Source organism: Arachis ipaensis, chromosome B1 (assembly GCF_059453495.1).
Source record: "Arachis ipaensis isolate K30076 ecotype BB chromosome B1, ASM5945349v1, whole genome shotgun sequence".
NCBI classification, from domain to species: Eukaryota; Viridiplantae; Streptophyta; class Magnoliopsida; order Fabales; family Fabaceae; genus Arachis; species Arachis ipaensis.
Genome location: NC_142436.1, coordinates 21,121,192 through 21,134,998, shown reverse-complemented (window position 1 = coordinate 21,134,998; position 13,807 = coordinate 21,121,192). Strand labels below are relative to the sequence as shown.

General features: G+C 33.6%; 2 protein-coding genes across 3 annotated transcripts; one reads left to right on the top strand and one right to left on the bottom strand.

Annotated features, from left to right (window-relative positions):
* Positions 1–851: 851 nt before the first annotated feature.
* Positions 852–6,067, top strand: LOC107627100 (FMN-linked oxidoreductases superfamily protein). The gene is made up of 5 exons (XM_088501224.1): positions 852–1,127; positions 2,055–2,110; positions 3,131–3,688; positions 3,781–3,887; positions 5,072–6,067. Exons 3-5 carry the CDS (start codon positions 3,269–3,271, stop codon positions 5,838–5,840), a joined length of 1,296 nt encoding a protein of 431 aa, XP_088357350.1. The 5' UTR covers positions 852–1,127; positions 2,055–2,110; positions 3,131–3,268; the 3' UTR covers positions 5,841–6,067.
* A 1,370-nt stretch (positions 6,068–7,437) lies between these two features.
* LOC107627091 (2-oxoglutarate (2OG) and Fe(II)-dependent oxygenase superfamily protein) lies at positions 7,438–12,857 on the bottom strand. Of its 2 annotated transcripts, XM_016329957.3 has the most exons (12): positions 12,697–12,857; positions 12,299–12,414; positions 11,477–11,595; positions 11,043–11,106; positions 10,818–10,885; positions 9,702–9,760; positions 9,440–9,608; positions 9,275–9,294; positions 9,117–9,163; positions 8,484–8,564; positions 8,294–8,383; positions 7,438–7,850 (listed from the first exon to the last, which is right to left on the bottom strand). In XM_016329957.3, exons 1-12 carry the CDS (start codon positions 12,836–12,838, stop codon positions 7,719–7,721), a joined length of 1,107 nt encoding a protein of 368 aa, XP_016185443.2. In that variant the 5' UTR covers positions 12,839–12,857; the 3' UTR covers positions 7,438–7,718. The 2 variants fall into 2 exon arrangements, with proteins under 2 accessions (XP_016185443.2, XP_020974465.2); XM_021118806.2 differs by having other exon boundaries at positions 9,440–9,760; positions 12,697–12,838.
* Between the last annotated feature and the right edge of the window lie 950 nt (positions 12,858–13,807).

Sequence of the window (13,807 nt, the reverse complement as noted above, 5' to 3'; positions counted from 1 at the left end):
TTTCCGTACATGACACGAGTTACTAATTTGTTTATTAAAATTTTAATTTTATAGTTAAAATTTTTATGGAAAGTTAATATTAAATTGTTTTGTTCACAACTTTTATTATACAATTATTAATTGGTTTAATTACTCTTTTGATCCCTATGGTTTCGTGAAATTTTTAATTAGGTCCCTATACTTTTTTTCTTTTTAATTGGGTCCCTGCACCAAATTTTTTTTTCAATTAAGTTCCTTTTAGTAGTAATTGGCTTAATTTTATAGGGACCCAACTAGAAAAAAAAGAATTGGTACATGGATCTAAATAAAAGGACAAAAAAGTGTAAAGACCCAATTAAAAAAAAAATTTAGTGCAAGGACTCAATTAAAAAAAAAAATATAGAGACCTAATTAAAAATTTTGCAAAACTATAAAGACCAACAGAGTAATTAAACCTTATTAATTTTTATTAAATTATTTTATTCACAAATTTTATCTTATATACTCTTGCATTCTTCAAAAAAGTAAAATTATGTATCTTTATTCTTATGATCTAATTTAATATAAAAGATTCATGTTACTAACAATATCTTAATATTAAATATTTTTCATTAAACTTATCATATCCATGCATAACAAATATGTAATAAATTTATAAAAAAAATTTATAATTAACAAACATAATTATAATTTTTAAATTAATAAACATTAAAATTTTTATAATTATAAATATATAATAAATATAATTATAAATTTAAATTTTTTAAAATAAAATAATAAAACTAATATTATCTAAATTAAAATAAATATTATCTAAAATATATAATTAAATATCTACAAATTCAAAACATAATTCCTCAAAAGTAAAACATAATCCAAAAAAAGCACCTAACCCTAAGTCGAACCTTCAAAGTCTCTTAACGCGAAGTCCCAGCCCCCCCCCCCCCCCTCTTCCCAACCCATTCTCCGTTCTCCATCGCAAAGGGCTTCTCTTCTCTGTTTCTCTGATCCACTGATCCGCTGCTTTTCACTCTGCCGACGCCTCCCTTCGTTCCGCCGTCTCCCTTGTATCTCCCATCACGCCGTCGTGTTCCGCTGCTTCGGCTGTCTTCTCTTCGCCTCTACCTCAGTTCTTATCTTGTTCTCTGGTTCGGTTTCTTTGCTTTTTTTTTTTTTTTCTGGAACTGTTAACTTGTAATCTGCTGTGTTCGACTTGTTTTCTTGTTGCTGTTGCTGTTTGCTGTGTTGTTGAGTTGTTAGTTGAATTGTTATTGCCTCAGTTGTTTTTATAATGTAATGTATTTTTGTTGCTGCTGCTGCTGTGTTGTTAAATCAGCTGCTATGTTGTTGAGTTTTTGTAATTTGAATCTATTGTTATTGAAGCCCGTTGATTAAATTACACGAGTCCATTTTCGAATTTCCCAAGTGTTTTTATTGTATATCTTACTTATTTGACATGATAAAGGAGTAAATTTATTATCATCTTTAATATTCTACTGCTAATGTTCTGGGGAAATGTGACCTAGAAGTTGACTCCGTGACTAAGCATTGAAACTAAGAGGGATTATAATCCTTTTATTTTAAATGAGAACTGCCTTTGTTATTTATTTTTATCCACTTTCGATTATTGTCACATGTTTAAATTAAAATAGACACTTCTTGAAAAGTAAGAAGGCCATGTCCATGTGTTTGACATGTTAAGAAAAGAACGAATACCGCAGTAATATGTATATCATTTTCCGTTTGAGTTCATTTTGTTTGAGTCTATGCTGGTCACATCGGATTAAAGATTGTGGAGGTGCATCAGCTGTATCTGTTTATTTGTGACCATGCACAAGTATGCATTCTTGACTTTTAGGCAACCATATTAATCAACATCCATTATGTTGTTTATTTGCATTCTGAAGCATTCTTTGAAATTTGATGCTTACAATTGAAAATTTCATTGTATCTTATCCTTTATTGTGTATCCTGATGCTCAAGCAATGGATCGATTTCTTTGCTAGTGGGGTTTTTAGTTTTCACTTTTTCTTGAATACTAATATGCATTTTTTTTATCTTTTTATTTTTTCCAGTATTCTGATGCAACAAGAACAACAGTGACATGTTTTGCACCTCACAACCAACTTGGGTAAGTGTTAAAATTTTGAAGAATACCTATGCTTTAGTTTAAGAATAGGAAATAAATACAGCGATATTGAATTTTCAGGGGTTTTTTGTGTGTATTTTATGGATGTAAAAAGCTAAAGCATTAATCTCTGGTAGGGATGATGTTTTAATAACTTCTTAGGATAAGATTTATAATTTGAGCTTTTTAGTATTCAAAAGGTCTATTTGCTATAATATGGTTCTCTCAGTACACCAAAAAAATATGGTTCTCTCGGTTTCAGAAGACACAAGTACATTGACTACATTGTCTCTCTCTTTTTTTTTTTTTGGAGTGAGTTCTCCATTTTTTCTTGTTGTATCATAAGTAGGCAATGATAGAGGTATGAAATGAATTTTCTACCTATGCCTATTTGCTTGGAAATAGATTACAAAATCCTGGAGTTGCTTTATCTCAGCCTACTGGTAAAGAGTTCACAGCATAGTATTCCATATGTTTGTCTTCCACAATTTAGCTTGTTAAAAAAAAATCTAAAATCCGCACCAATTTTTTTTTTCATTAGACCCTTGGGTGCAGCCATTCCCTAAATCCAGCTTAATTTGGGATTCTTTGCACTGGGCTGTCCATTACAACCTGGTACCAATCTCAGTTTTCGTTAAGAAAATTTTACATACCCTGCCAAAAATGGGAGATGGAGAAACACTGCAATGCACCTCCTCAAATTCCTTTTTGTGCATGACACATTTTCAACTCTTCTTTTCAAGCCATTTGTTGTCAATCACTATGGATACATGGTTTAGATATAAATATTTTATTTTTATGAAAATTGTGATTTACCCCCTACATTTGCATCATATGCAATTTATTTTCTTAACTTTTAAAATGTTCAACTTGATATCTTGAAATTATCAAATGATGCAAAGGAAGTCTTCTGATAACTTTATTCAAGGATAATGTTTTTAATAAAACACATTAGGGCTATTTTGTAAGATGTCAATTTTAATGCCACCTAACAAAAGGACCATTCTTATTTTGTAATGTTAGGGACTTTGTGACCGAAAGAAGAGGTTTGGGACCATGAAGAAGTTGGAGGAGAACTAACCCCACTCCACAAACCTCTAACCACAATTTACGAACTTAAATGGCAGCTTTGGGTTTCTTTGCCAAGCCCCTCGTTTGCTCATGAAACCCAACCCCTTCTTCCTCCTCTCTCTTCACAACATCCATTGCAAACCTTATTCTACTACACTTTCCTATCACCTCATGGCCCAACAAACCAATGATTCGAACCGACCAGAGGAACCTGACAACAACCTTTGCTCCTACCAACAGGAAGTAGAACAGAATGACTCACTGCTGTCATGCATGGATTATCCAGGTCGGGCCCTAACTGGAGAATCTCGGGTAGAGTATGCCTGGACCTATTGGGCCAAGTTGGGCCGGCCCAGATTCATAGTGGCACCCATGGTGGACAACTCAGAGCTTCCATTTCGATTGTTGTGCCGTAAGTATGGTGCGTCTGCAGCCTACACGCCCATGTTGCACTCGCGAATCTTCAATGAGACTGAGAAGTACAGAAAGGAAGAATTCACCACTTGCAAGGTAAAAATAACAGTAAATTTAAAACCCTAGATTCCAATGTTGCAGTTGTGCATTGTTAATTTATTTTGCTTTAGTTTTGGGTGTAATTGCAGGAGGATCGACCATTGTTTGTCCAATTTTGTGCCAATGATCCTGATGTATTATTAGAAGCTGCACGCAGGGTGGAGCCTTATTGTGATTATGTTGATATTAATCTCGGGTAATTATATTCAATGTTTTGTTGACAACCTGGTTCAGATACAATTTCTATTTTGGTTTGAGTTTAGGGTTTAATTTTGATATATAAGAGAGAAATGGGAGTGAGTGATTAATTATTCCTGCTGTATCAGGGAGGGAACATAGCGTATACTTCTGTGATACTTAGCCTGTTAACATGATTTTCAAGGATTCGTGGCCTATGTTTAAGATATCAATGCTTTATTACAATTTTTAGGTTTAACATTTAAAATGGACTCATCTAATAAGAATTTTTGCAGTTGGTAATTTTGACATTTAAAGGCTAACTGGTGGTGTTTATTGTTTACAAATGTTCGGGGCTTAGAGTCTATCCAAGTGTTAGTATAAGGATGGAAAGTAGTGGTTGATGATGCTCTTGGTGGCCGAGTGTCTCACACGTGTCAATGATACTTGTAGACACACATGACACATTTTTGACGTGCTTTCATATTTGAACATTTTTTTTCTCCTTAATTTAGCAATAGATCAAACACAAATTGGATCTGGTGTCACCAATATTTATAGTAGTAAGCATTGATGGTTTAACATTTGTAAATGCCTAACTACCATTTAAATCTTGAAAACATATACATATCCTTTGTTGTGTTGAGTATCCATATTGGTATCCGTGCTTCATAGGTGGTTATGGGTTCGGCTAAGTATGCATGAGGTCTTAGGTTCAATGCTCATTGTTGTTAATCTAGTATAATTTATTATGGAATGGAATAGGAAAGCAATACTAATAGTGTATCATCATATTGTTTTGGAGTTTATAAGAGTGGAATGGAAGGTTGTATCTCGTCTTAAACTGAAGATCTAGGGTTTGAACTATAAAGGCATCATGCTGGAGACTGTGACGCTCCTCAACATGGGTCTAGGAGTAAGCATTTTCATATTTGTGATGGCCTGTAGCGGTATTCCTTCCGTTGGTGGTCATTCTATTCCTTTAAAATGAAATTCCACACACATCCTTATAACCACGCTGCCGTCCAACCCCACCCCTTTGGTTATATCCAATGCATCCACACAAAAAAAATATATATATAATAATAATAAATAGGAATTTGGCATATCAGCATACAAAGTCTTTAATGCTTTTTTTTTCAGTAAATAATAAGGAACTTTATCAATAGGATTTAGAATTTGATATTCTTTATGATTATGCAGGTGTCCTCAGCGCATTGCAAGGCGAGGATATTATGGAGCCTTCTTAATGGATAACCTTCCTCTTGTAAAATCTCTAGTGGAAAAATTGTCTCTCAACCTTAAAGTTCCTGTTTCATGCAAGATTAGACTCTTCCCGAAATTGGATGACACACTGAAGTATGCCAGGATGCTCGAAGAGGCTGGTTGTTCACTTTTGGCTGTCCATGGCAGGACAAGGGACGAGAAAGATGGGAAGAAGTTTCGAGCTGATTGGAAAGCCATCAGGGCCGTGAAAGATGCAGTCAGAATTCCAGTCCTTGCAAATGGCAACATAAGGCACATGAACGACGTGAAAGAATGCTTGGAGGAGACAGGAGTTGAAGGGGTTCTTTCTGCCGAGACACTGCTTGAGAATCCGGCCCTCTTTGCTGGATTTCAAACTGCTGAATGGGTGTCCAAAAGCGAAGGAGCCGGTGTAGAGGGAAATCTAGACCAGGCAGATCTGCTGGTGGAATATTTGAAGCTCTGCGAAAAATATCCTGTGCCATGGAGAATGATTCGCTCGCATGTTCATAAATTGCTGGGAGACTGGTTCAGCCTTCAACCTCATATTAGGGAAGAACTAAACAAACAATCTAAATTGACATTCGAGTTTCTTTATGATATGGTTGATCGGCTTAGAGGAACAGGTACAAGAATTCCACTATATCTGAAAGACACTCCGTTGGAAACTTGTCCAAATTTAACGGATGAACAGAGCAGCGCACCGACGATTGCTGTTCAAATTTAATATCAAACATCAAACATTTTAGGTGGAGTTGGTGTCGCCAAGCAAAACGATGATGACTCCACATTATTTAGATACAATTTTTGTAGTTGATTACAAGTGAGAATAGTTCAAATTATTAGATCCCTACTATGCTGTATTTTGATTTCATTCTTGTGGCGAACGCCTAATATACATTGTTGTATACGTGTTAAAATTCAGATAGTGCTAACTGCCACTGGTATTGCCTAGGTACCAATCTACTGAGATTAAATCACCATTTTGACAAAAATATTCAATCATTAACCTTTTGCTGGTTCTGTTAAAAAGTCAAACTCTATTCTTTTTTCATCATCTTCATCTTTTTTTATTAATTACACAACAGTTACTTTTAAAACAAAAACAAGAAGAAAAAGCAATCAAAATGTTACATATGAGAAGCTGGAGAATGAAGCAAAATTGAGGAGGCAGATGGTGGAGACTAGGGGTGGCAAAAGTGGTGATTGTTTGGAAGGCCATGACTGTGAGTGGCTTGCAGATGGCAGATCGGAGGATCCAAGTGGTGGCTTACAAAATGTAAGAGCAGGCTGAACTGCTGTTTATCGAGGTCAATATGGACTGCAACGTCCATGAGGATGGTGGCGACATCCAGAGAAATGGCAGATCAAGTAGAGGCATGGTGGATGGCAGAAGGAGGAGGGGAATTGGTTGAAGAGGGAAAGGGAGGAGGGAGGAGGACATATAGGGAGTGGAAAGGTTAGGGAAGGAATGGAAGTATGAGAGTGCCATACTGAGGACAGAATCGAACAAGGTGGATAGATAATCTGTAAATGAGTTCATCTTTTATGACTATAACCTTCGTTTTTTTGTGTGGTTAGTTTTGTGGATTGTCACTTTGTCAGCATCCAATTTATTTTTGATGAAAAATGATAATTTACTCAATCTGTTGACTGATCTTGTCCTTGCCTATGTATGTGTATCTATCTTTAAATAATGATCCCACGATTGGTGATACCTGATATTATATGCAATTTGCAAAGGAATTCTTAATGCTACACTGTGACAACCATGTTTAGTTGTTGATTATGCGATTTTACGTGTTATATATAATGCAAATTTTAGTGTGAAGAAAATGGAGATCATACTAAAGGGCTACATGTATTAGATAACAATGTATTAAACAAACTAAAATTAGTCAACAAAATTCGTGAGAACCTTTGCTAACTAGATGATCTCCAAAGACAACTTTCCTAAACTTCTTGGTACCATTTGTCCTTGTTTTACTTGATTTTAAAGGTTCAACGACAGTATCAAAGTTCGTTTGCCCACAAAGGAATGTTAATCTAGGACCAGTTGTAAGAAATAAACACGCCAAAAATGGAGATACTTTAAATGCAACGTATTAATAAAAAATAATATTTTTATTTACTTGACTAGTTTCCTATTAATTTTGTTTAGAAATGCAACGTTAGGATTATGATATATATATATACACTTTTTTTTCTTAGGACAATTTTATGCTATTATTTTAAACTCTATTTTCGTTTGGTATTTCGTAATTATAAATTTATGAATGCTATTTTTTATAGGAATGTTAATATTAACTCCGGATGAAAATCAATTTTTGTACTCCAATTTGCAAACTCTTAATTGAAATATAAATTTACATTTTGTTGATGAAGATATTGATACATACACGACTTACCTACAATAACAAGAGAAAAATGTGAGCGTGATATATATATACCTAATCACCATACAGAGAATTTGGATCCCATAATCATAGCTGATAAAAAGTATTGTCACTCCTTGCAAACTAGTCAAGCAAGATGGATGTTGTACAGTCCAAATTAAACCAGCTAATTAGATGCCTGACTTATAAGAATTCACAACGAAATAAAATTAAACGTCGACGAAATTCGTGAGGACCTTGCTAACTAGATGCTCTCCATAGATAGCTTTTTCAAACTTCTTGGTACCATTTTTCCTTGTTCTAATTGTATCCAAAGGCTCTACGGCAGAATCAAAGTTCGTCTATTCACAAAGCAATTCCAAACTATCATCAGTTGCAAATTAATCAAGTGAAAGAGATCTCTTTCAAAATATCGGTCACTTTTAACTTTTGGTATATTCAGAAGAGTAATACTAAGGAGTCGATCTTTTTTTAGTCAATATCAACAACTTTTTCAAAATTATTTTGTTTATCTTAAAAGTCTAGACACTATATCAATAAATCCTTAACTTGAAGGTCTAAATTATAAACTCTAAATACTAAAGCTCCTACAAAAATGAGTTTTTGGAATTGAAAAAGAAAACTTAACTAATATTGACTTTGGCTAACTAAAATTTGTTCCCTATATTACCCAGATACTATGTTTACATATACATTGAATTATAGTTTAAGTTATAAATATACCAACATTTTAAAAAGTGACAAATATTTTCAAATGAACGAAGTATAGAAAATAGGGGCTAACCTCGTAAAAGTATACTACACTGACTCTATATTTTGGAGAGTTGTTTATCACCCGATGCAAAGTTGACTCGTATAAACCATTGGAATATATCTGCCGTAATTTTTCCATACTTGATCAGATATTATTCAACTATGTCTCAATTCTCATGGAGTGTTGATTTGATTAAGAGATTAAAAGCGTGAAAAATTACCTTTAGCATGTCACCAATGTTGCACACAAATGTGCCAGGAACTGGAGGTGCTGATATCCACTCACCAGAGAGGTTTCTCACCTTCAACAATATCATAGCATAAACAATGGGAAACAAAAGCAACCATGATTTAAGTTTTCTTAACACCACATTTTCTCATTTTGGAGGCAATTGAATCCATTTAAGAGCCTTAGTGAACCTAGAATTAAATTAAGGATTTAGTAAGGCACATGTTAAGATTACTATTAGTAGAAGTTCTAAAATCTTTTCTTTTAATAAATACACAACAAACGCATTAAAAACTTCAATATTTTGTATTTTCAATAACAAAACTTTCTCGATATATAACCTTAAAATGTGTCTTCAGGATACATGTTAGTTAAACCATTTAATTAATGGTTATAGCAGTAAACATAGGTTGAAAATTGAAACTTAAAACTTCGACGAAATCAATCACCTCTAACTAAATTTATATACATTTAAACAGAAACTACATATAAAATTTGAATTCAAGGTTATATAACTCAGTAAAAGAGTGCTCATAGTGAGAAACAGAAGTAATATCAGGAATTGTATGCAACAAATGAAGATTATCAGTATCTAAAATCAAGAAGGAATTATATAAAAGAATACCTGGAGAGCATTTATATCTTCATCCTGGTTTAACAATGTCAATAAACCTATTAGGCACAGCATCTTAAGATCATTAATTGACAATTGACGATTACTCATTAACAGATAATCTAAATAAATCATGATTGAAGGCTAAGATATATAAATATATATCGTACCATAATCAGTATGAGCTCCACTGGATTTCATGAAATAAAAGAAACAAAGACAAAAAAGTAAACATAAACAGAAAATACATCAATAATGTAATGGAAATGAAAAACTTAAATTAGTAACTTGCAAGTAGTTTGCAACCTCAGTTTAGAATTTTATAATTACATTACCATCCAATGTCATTTTTCATAGCTTCATGAGTTCCATTTGTAGTGGTTAAGCCCGGGTAACCAATAAGCCGCATTACCCAAAATGGATCCCCAGCTCTCTGTCCTTCAAATTCGTCTGGTGATCCTCCTAGTGCTAAAGCGATACCTCGCATAATTTTCCTTGCAAGCTCTGCTCTTACCAAAAGAATCATCATAAGAATGAAAAATTCCACTCCAGGAAACAAAATCATGGGAATAGGAATAAAAGGATGAGAAAGCATGCCTGTGCAGATACTAATATATTCCTCCATAATAACTTTGAACTTTGGAGGATTTTGAGGCCTGCATGATGGACAAAAAAATTGCAAGGGTTAGAACTTGGAATGCATACTAGCTTAAGAAGACATAAGTGTGATATTTTAATGAGTGAAGTACCAAAATTATCACAAAAGATGTTACTGATAATGTTAGCCAAAAAAAGAACAAAAATCTGGTGGCCAATATATCCAATAGACTTGATTTGTTTAACAAATCTATCCCAAAAAGGAGAACCATTTTGTTGATGACATGATCTTTCATCCATAATTTTCTTTAAGCTTTTGAGTTTGTGTTCTTCTATAAGTGATTTTTGTCAGTGACATGATCTTTCTTTCATGGGTAATTTTGGTACTTCACTGTCTGTTATTATCACATAAGGACTTCTATACTAAATGTTAGTACTCCCAAGTGCAATACTCTATTGCTTGGATATGAGAGACACGTATCAAATGTCATTCATGCAAAGTTAATCCTAAGAGAATGAAACTAATTTGATCAATATTCGAATCTTGACTAATAAGATATCGATAATGCTATGGTGCATTGTACCTTTCAATGAGAGTGAAGATTGCTTCCTTTATAATAGAAAAAGTCACAAAATATATATCATGTGCAATGCACAAGTTCTCTATAACAACAACAACGAAGCCTTATCCCACTAGGTGGGGTCGGCTACATGAATCAAATGACGCCATTGAGCTCTATCATATATCATGTCTACAGAGAGACTGTTTATATGTAGATCTTGTTTGACCACCTCATGGATGGTTTTTCTAGGTCTTCTTCTGCCTTTCACCCCTTATCCATCTTTCATCTCATCCACCCTCCTTGTTGGGTACTCTGTCGGTCTTCTTCTCACAAGTTCTCTATAAATTTAGGAAAAATCTTTGCTCTTCACCCAACTGCCAACTCTACTCTTCACCCAACTTTATTCTTCACCAAAGAAATTCCCATAAGATATATGCGACTAGAAGCAAAAGCATACATGAAATTATGTCTATTGGGCATGATATTCGTCTAAAGCAGTGAAGCAGGCATTATTAAAAACAAAAAGATAAAAAATAAACATGATTCCACATACCACTGGTTGTATCCTTCCATAGTTTTGCCAAGATCTCCATACATGCCCCTTGTCACCTCCTTATAGCACTGCCAAAGAAAAAATGTAGCAATCAGTAGAGCTACTATGCTTAGCAATCAGAGAAAGAAAATGATATGGTATAGTGAGGGAATCTATCTTCAAACAATATGATCAAATTGACTCTAAAGAACATTGACATAGACCTATATTCTTAGTAATACCTACATCAATTGCTTCATGCATGTCAGGTGTGCCTTTAGTTATATTTTCTCCAACCCTCTGGTAACCTCTGCATCAGAAGTTAGGCTTTTATAGCAAGTGCTGTGATGCATATAAATAAAATGTCACAAATCAACTATGTCAAACTTTATGCTGCTAGATAAATACATAGAGATGGTTTTAAAAAATGACGTGCCCCCTCAAGAAAGATCCATACTGATGAAACAGAAGGTATAGGCCAACCCAACCATATGCTGAAACTCTGTGTGCAATTTTTGGAAAATGACAACTAGGATCAATCTTGAGATCAATCAATCATCGAAGTTCTAAACATCTGATATCATGTCACGAACTAACTCTTCCAGAAGGTGAAGAAGCTGTTAGGCAAAGGCGTCTTATATCTAACAACTAAATAAAGCGAATTCGGCATCCAGGCTAACCTGAACCCTGCAGCCGGAGTCATTTTGATTTTTGTCTTTTCTTCACAAGGTAGTTCGAAGAATCTGCGAGTTATGTCTTTAACTTCTTTAAGGAGAGCATCAGAAACACCATGACCTTTCTGTAAATCAAGGACCATAGAATTTAAGCAAAACAATAACCAAAATAAAGGAAATGATTAAAGATGACAAGGGAGAAAACCGGAATGCAAAATCTTGCCTTGGATTGCCAAGAAAATAAACTTTTAGAGAAAATCAAATAATAATTAATTCCTCTATTGATTTAATATGAACTCTATTTACTCAGATGCTTGTAAATGGCAATAGCTTCACTAGAAGTTGCCTCGAATGTATCCTTGTGGGATTATATTATTAACCTTTTTGGTTTTCCACGGTATCACTTAGCCTGATAGGCCAAATACTAATCTGTCGCAAATTGAAGCTTTATTTAAGGATTTGCTGCTAGCTAATGAGTTGCTGCATGCACAAAGCGGGATTCAAACTCTCCGACACTTGCTTAAGTAGACGAGTGAACTAACAACTTGACCAACCCAAGTTGGTTAGGTTAACTTAGTATATGAGATTTATTGCTTAAACGTTTTTTTTCTTTTTGTTCATTTCAGTTTCAAAGCAATATTAAAATCTTTATTCTAGAGAAATTTGGAATCTACACATCAAAGACTACTGAACCTACTGTCAATGTAAAATAAGCAATTCTAACACAGAAATCGTTATGATGTAGAGAACCCTACCAATTTATCTCATATTTCAAGAAAGCAAGCTACAGAATAAAAGAAGAAAAATAAATAAATAAAAGATAAATACCAAATAGAAGAACCCAGCCTCAGTGCAAGCCTTATCCAACTGTCTAACAACTTCAAGAACACCAGGGTCCTCTCCCATTTTTGGGTCATCACACTTGGCTAAAAGGGCACTAACATCTAGATAGAACAAAAAGAAATTAAATTTATCCTCTGAATTTATAAGTATATTAAGTAAATAATTCGGCATCAACTGTAACATAATTGATCACTTGTGATAATGAAAATTGAACTTTCAAAATTCTTGATTCATGGACACTGAACTAAAACCATCAGCGAAATTATTATAATTAGTTATGTTTAATTTCTATCTACATACACAAATGAAGCTATGAAATCGAAAGATATGATTGGTTGAAAATATCGAGATTGATGGCTATGGAACTGGTATGAAAGTTTTACCAATTAGGGGAATTGAACTGAAGTCCGTAGCCATCGCTGACTTTTGTGTGTTCTGTGTATTGCGGGTGAGGTCGGTGATACAATGCAAGCTCTGCGGTGGCAATTGCCTCTTATAAAGAGAGACAAATGGAGTAATGCACATCAAAGGCACCTATAATCATGCCTCCTCTTCTTTTAACCGTTTTTTTTTTTTTTTTTGAAAGATAGAAGGTTCGAATCCGTGACTTCTTAATTAAGTATGGGGTCATTTGAGCTATAATTTATTGGCCTATTTTTTTAACCGTTAAAATCAGTTATTAATATAAAATATATATTAAAAATTAATTAAATTATATTTATATTTAAATAAAAAATATATAATAATTAATTTTATTATATAAATAATATTTTTATAGTTTCAAATTAAGTACTTTTTTTAACGATTAATTTTTTTTATCTATAAACATAAAATGAGTAATATACTTAAATATTATAATTTTTTTATATATTTTTTTATATTTTTATTTCAAAAATTAAATAATTTAATTTTTATACTTTTTAAAATAAAAAAATCCTATTTCTTATTTTAAATTAAATAATACTATATTTAAAATTAACATCCTAACCGTTCATAATTAAGGTAATATTCTCTCTTACAGTTCAGATGTGCAAACAGGTTCGGAAGTGGATTGGTATTAGTTTGGATATGCAGTTAAAGTCTATGACTCACGTAATGGTTACTTGTGGTTGTGTAAGAAACTTTTTGATTGGGAGGAGCAGGAGAATTGGCTTTAGCTTTGGCGTCAGCTTGTTCTGAAAAAGCACAAGTTTTTGGCTTGGTTGTGTCTTAAGGAGGCTCTTCTTACTGCAAGTTTTTACTTTAGAAGAGGGATGTCGTCATCGGATAGGTGCCCAAGATGTCTTTTTAACCATGAATCGATTTTACATTGTATTCAGGATTGCCCAGAAGCTCAGCTTGTATGGCATAGGTTGCATATTTCTTAACATCCTTTGGATTTGAAGAACTGGTTCTTGTATCATAGTAGAGAGCATCCGTTCAAGTTCTTTTCGGGACTTTGGTGGATATGATGAGTAAGGAATAATGACATGTTTAATCCTCATGAAACTTGGC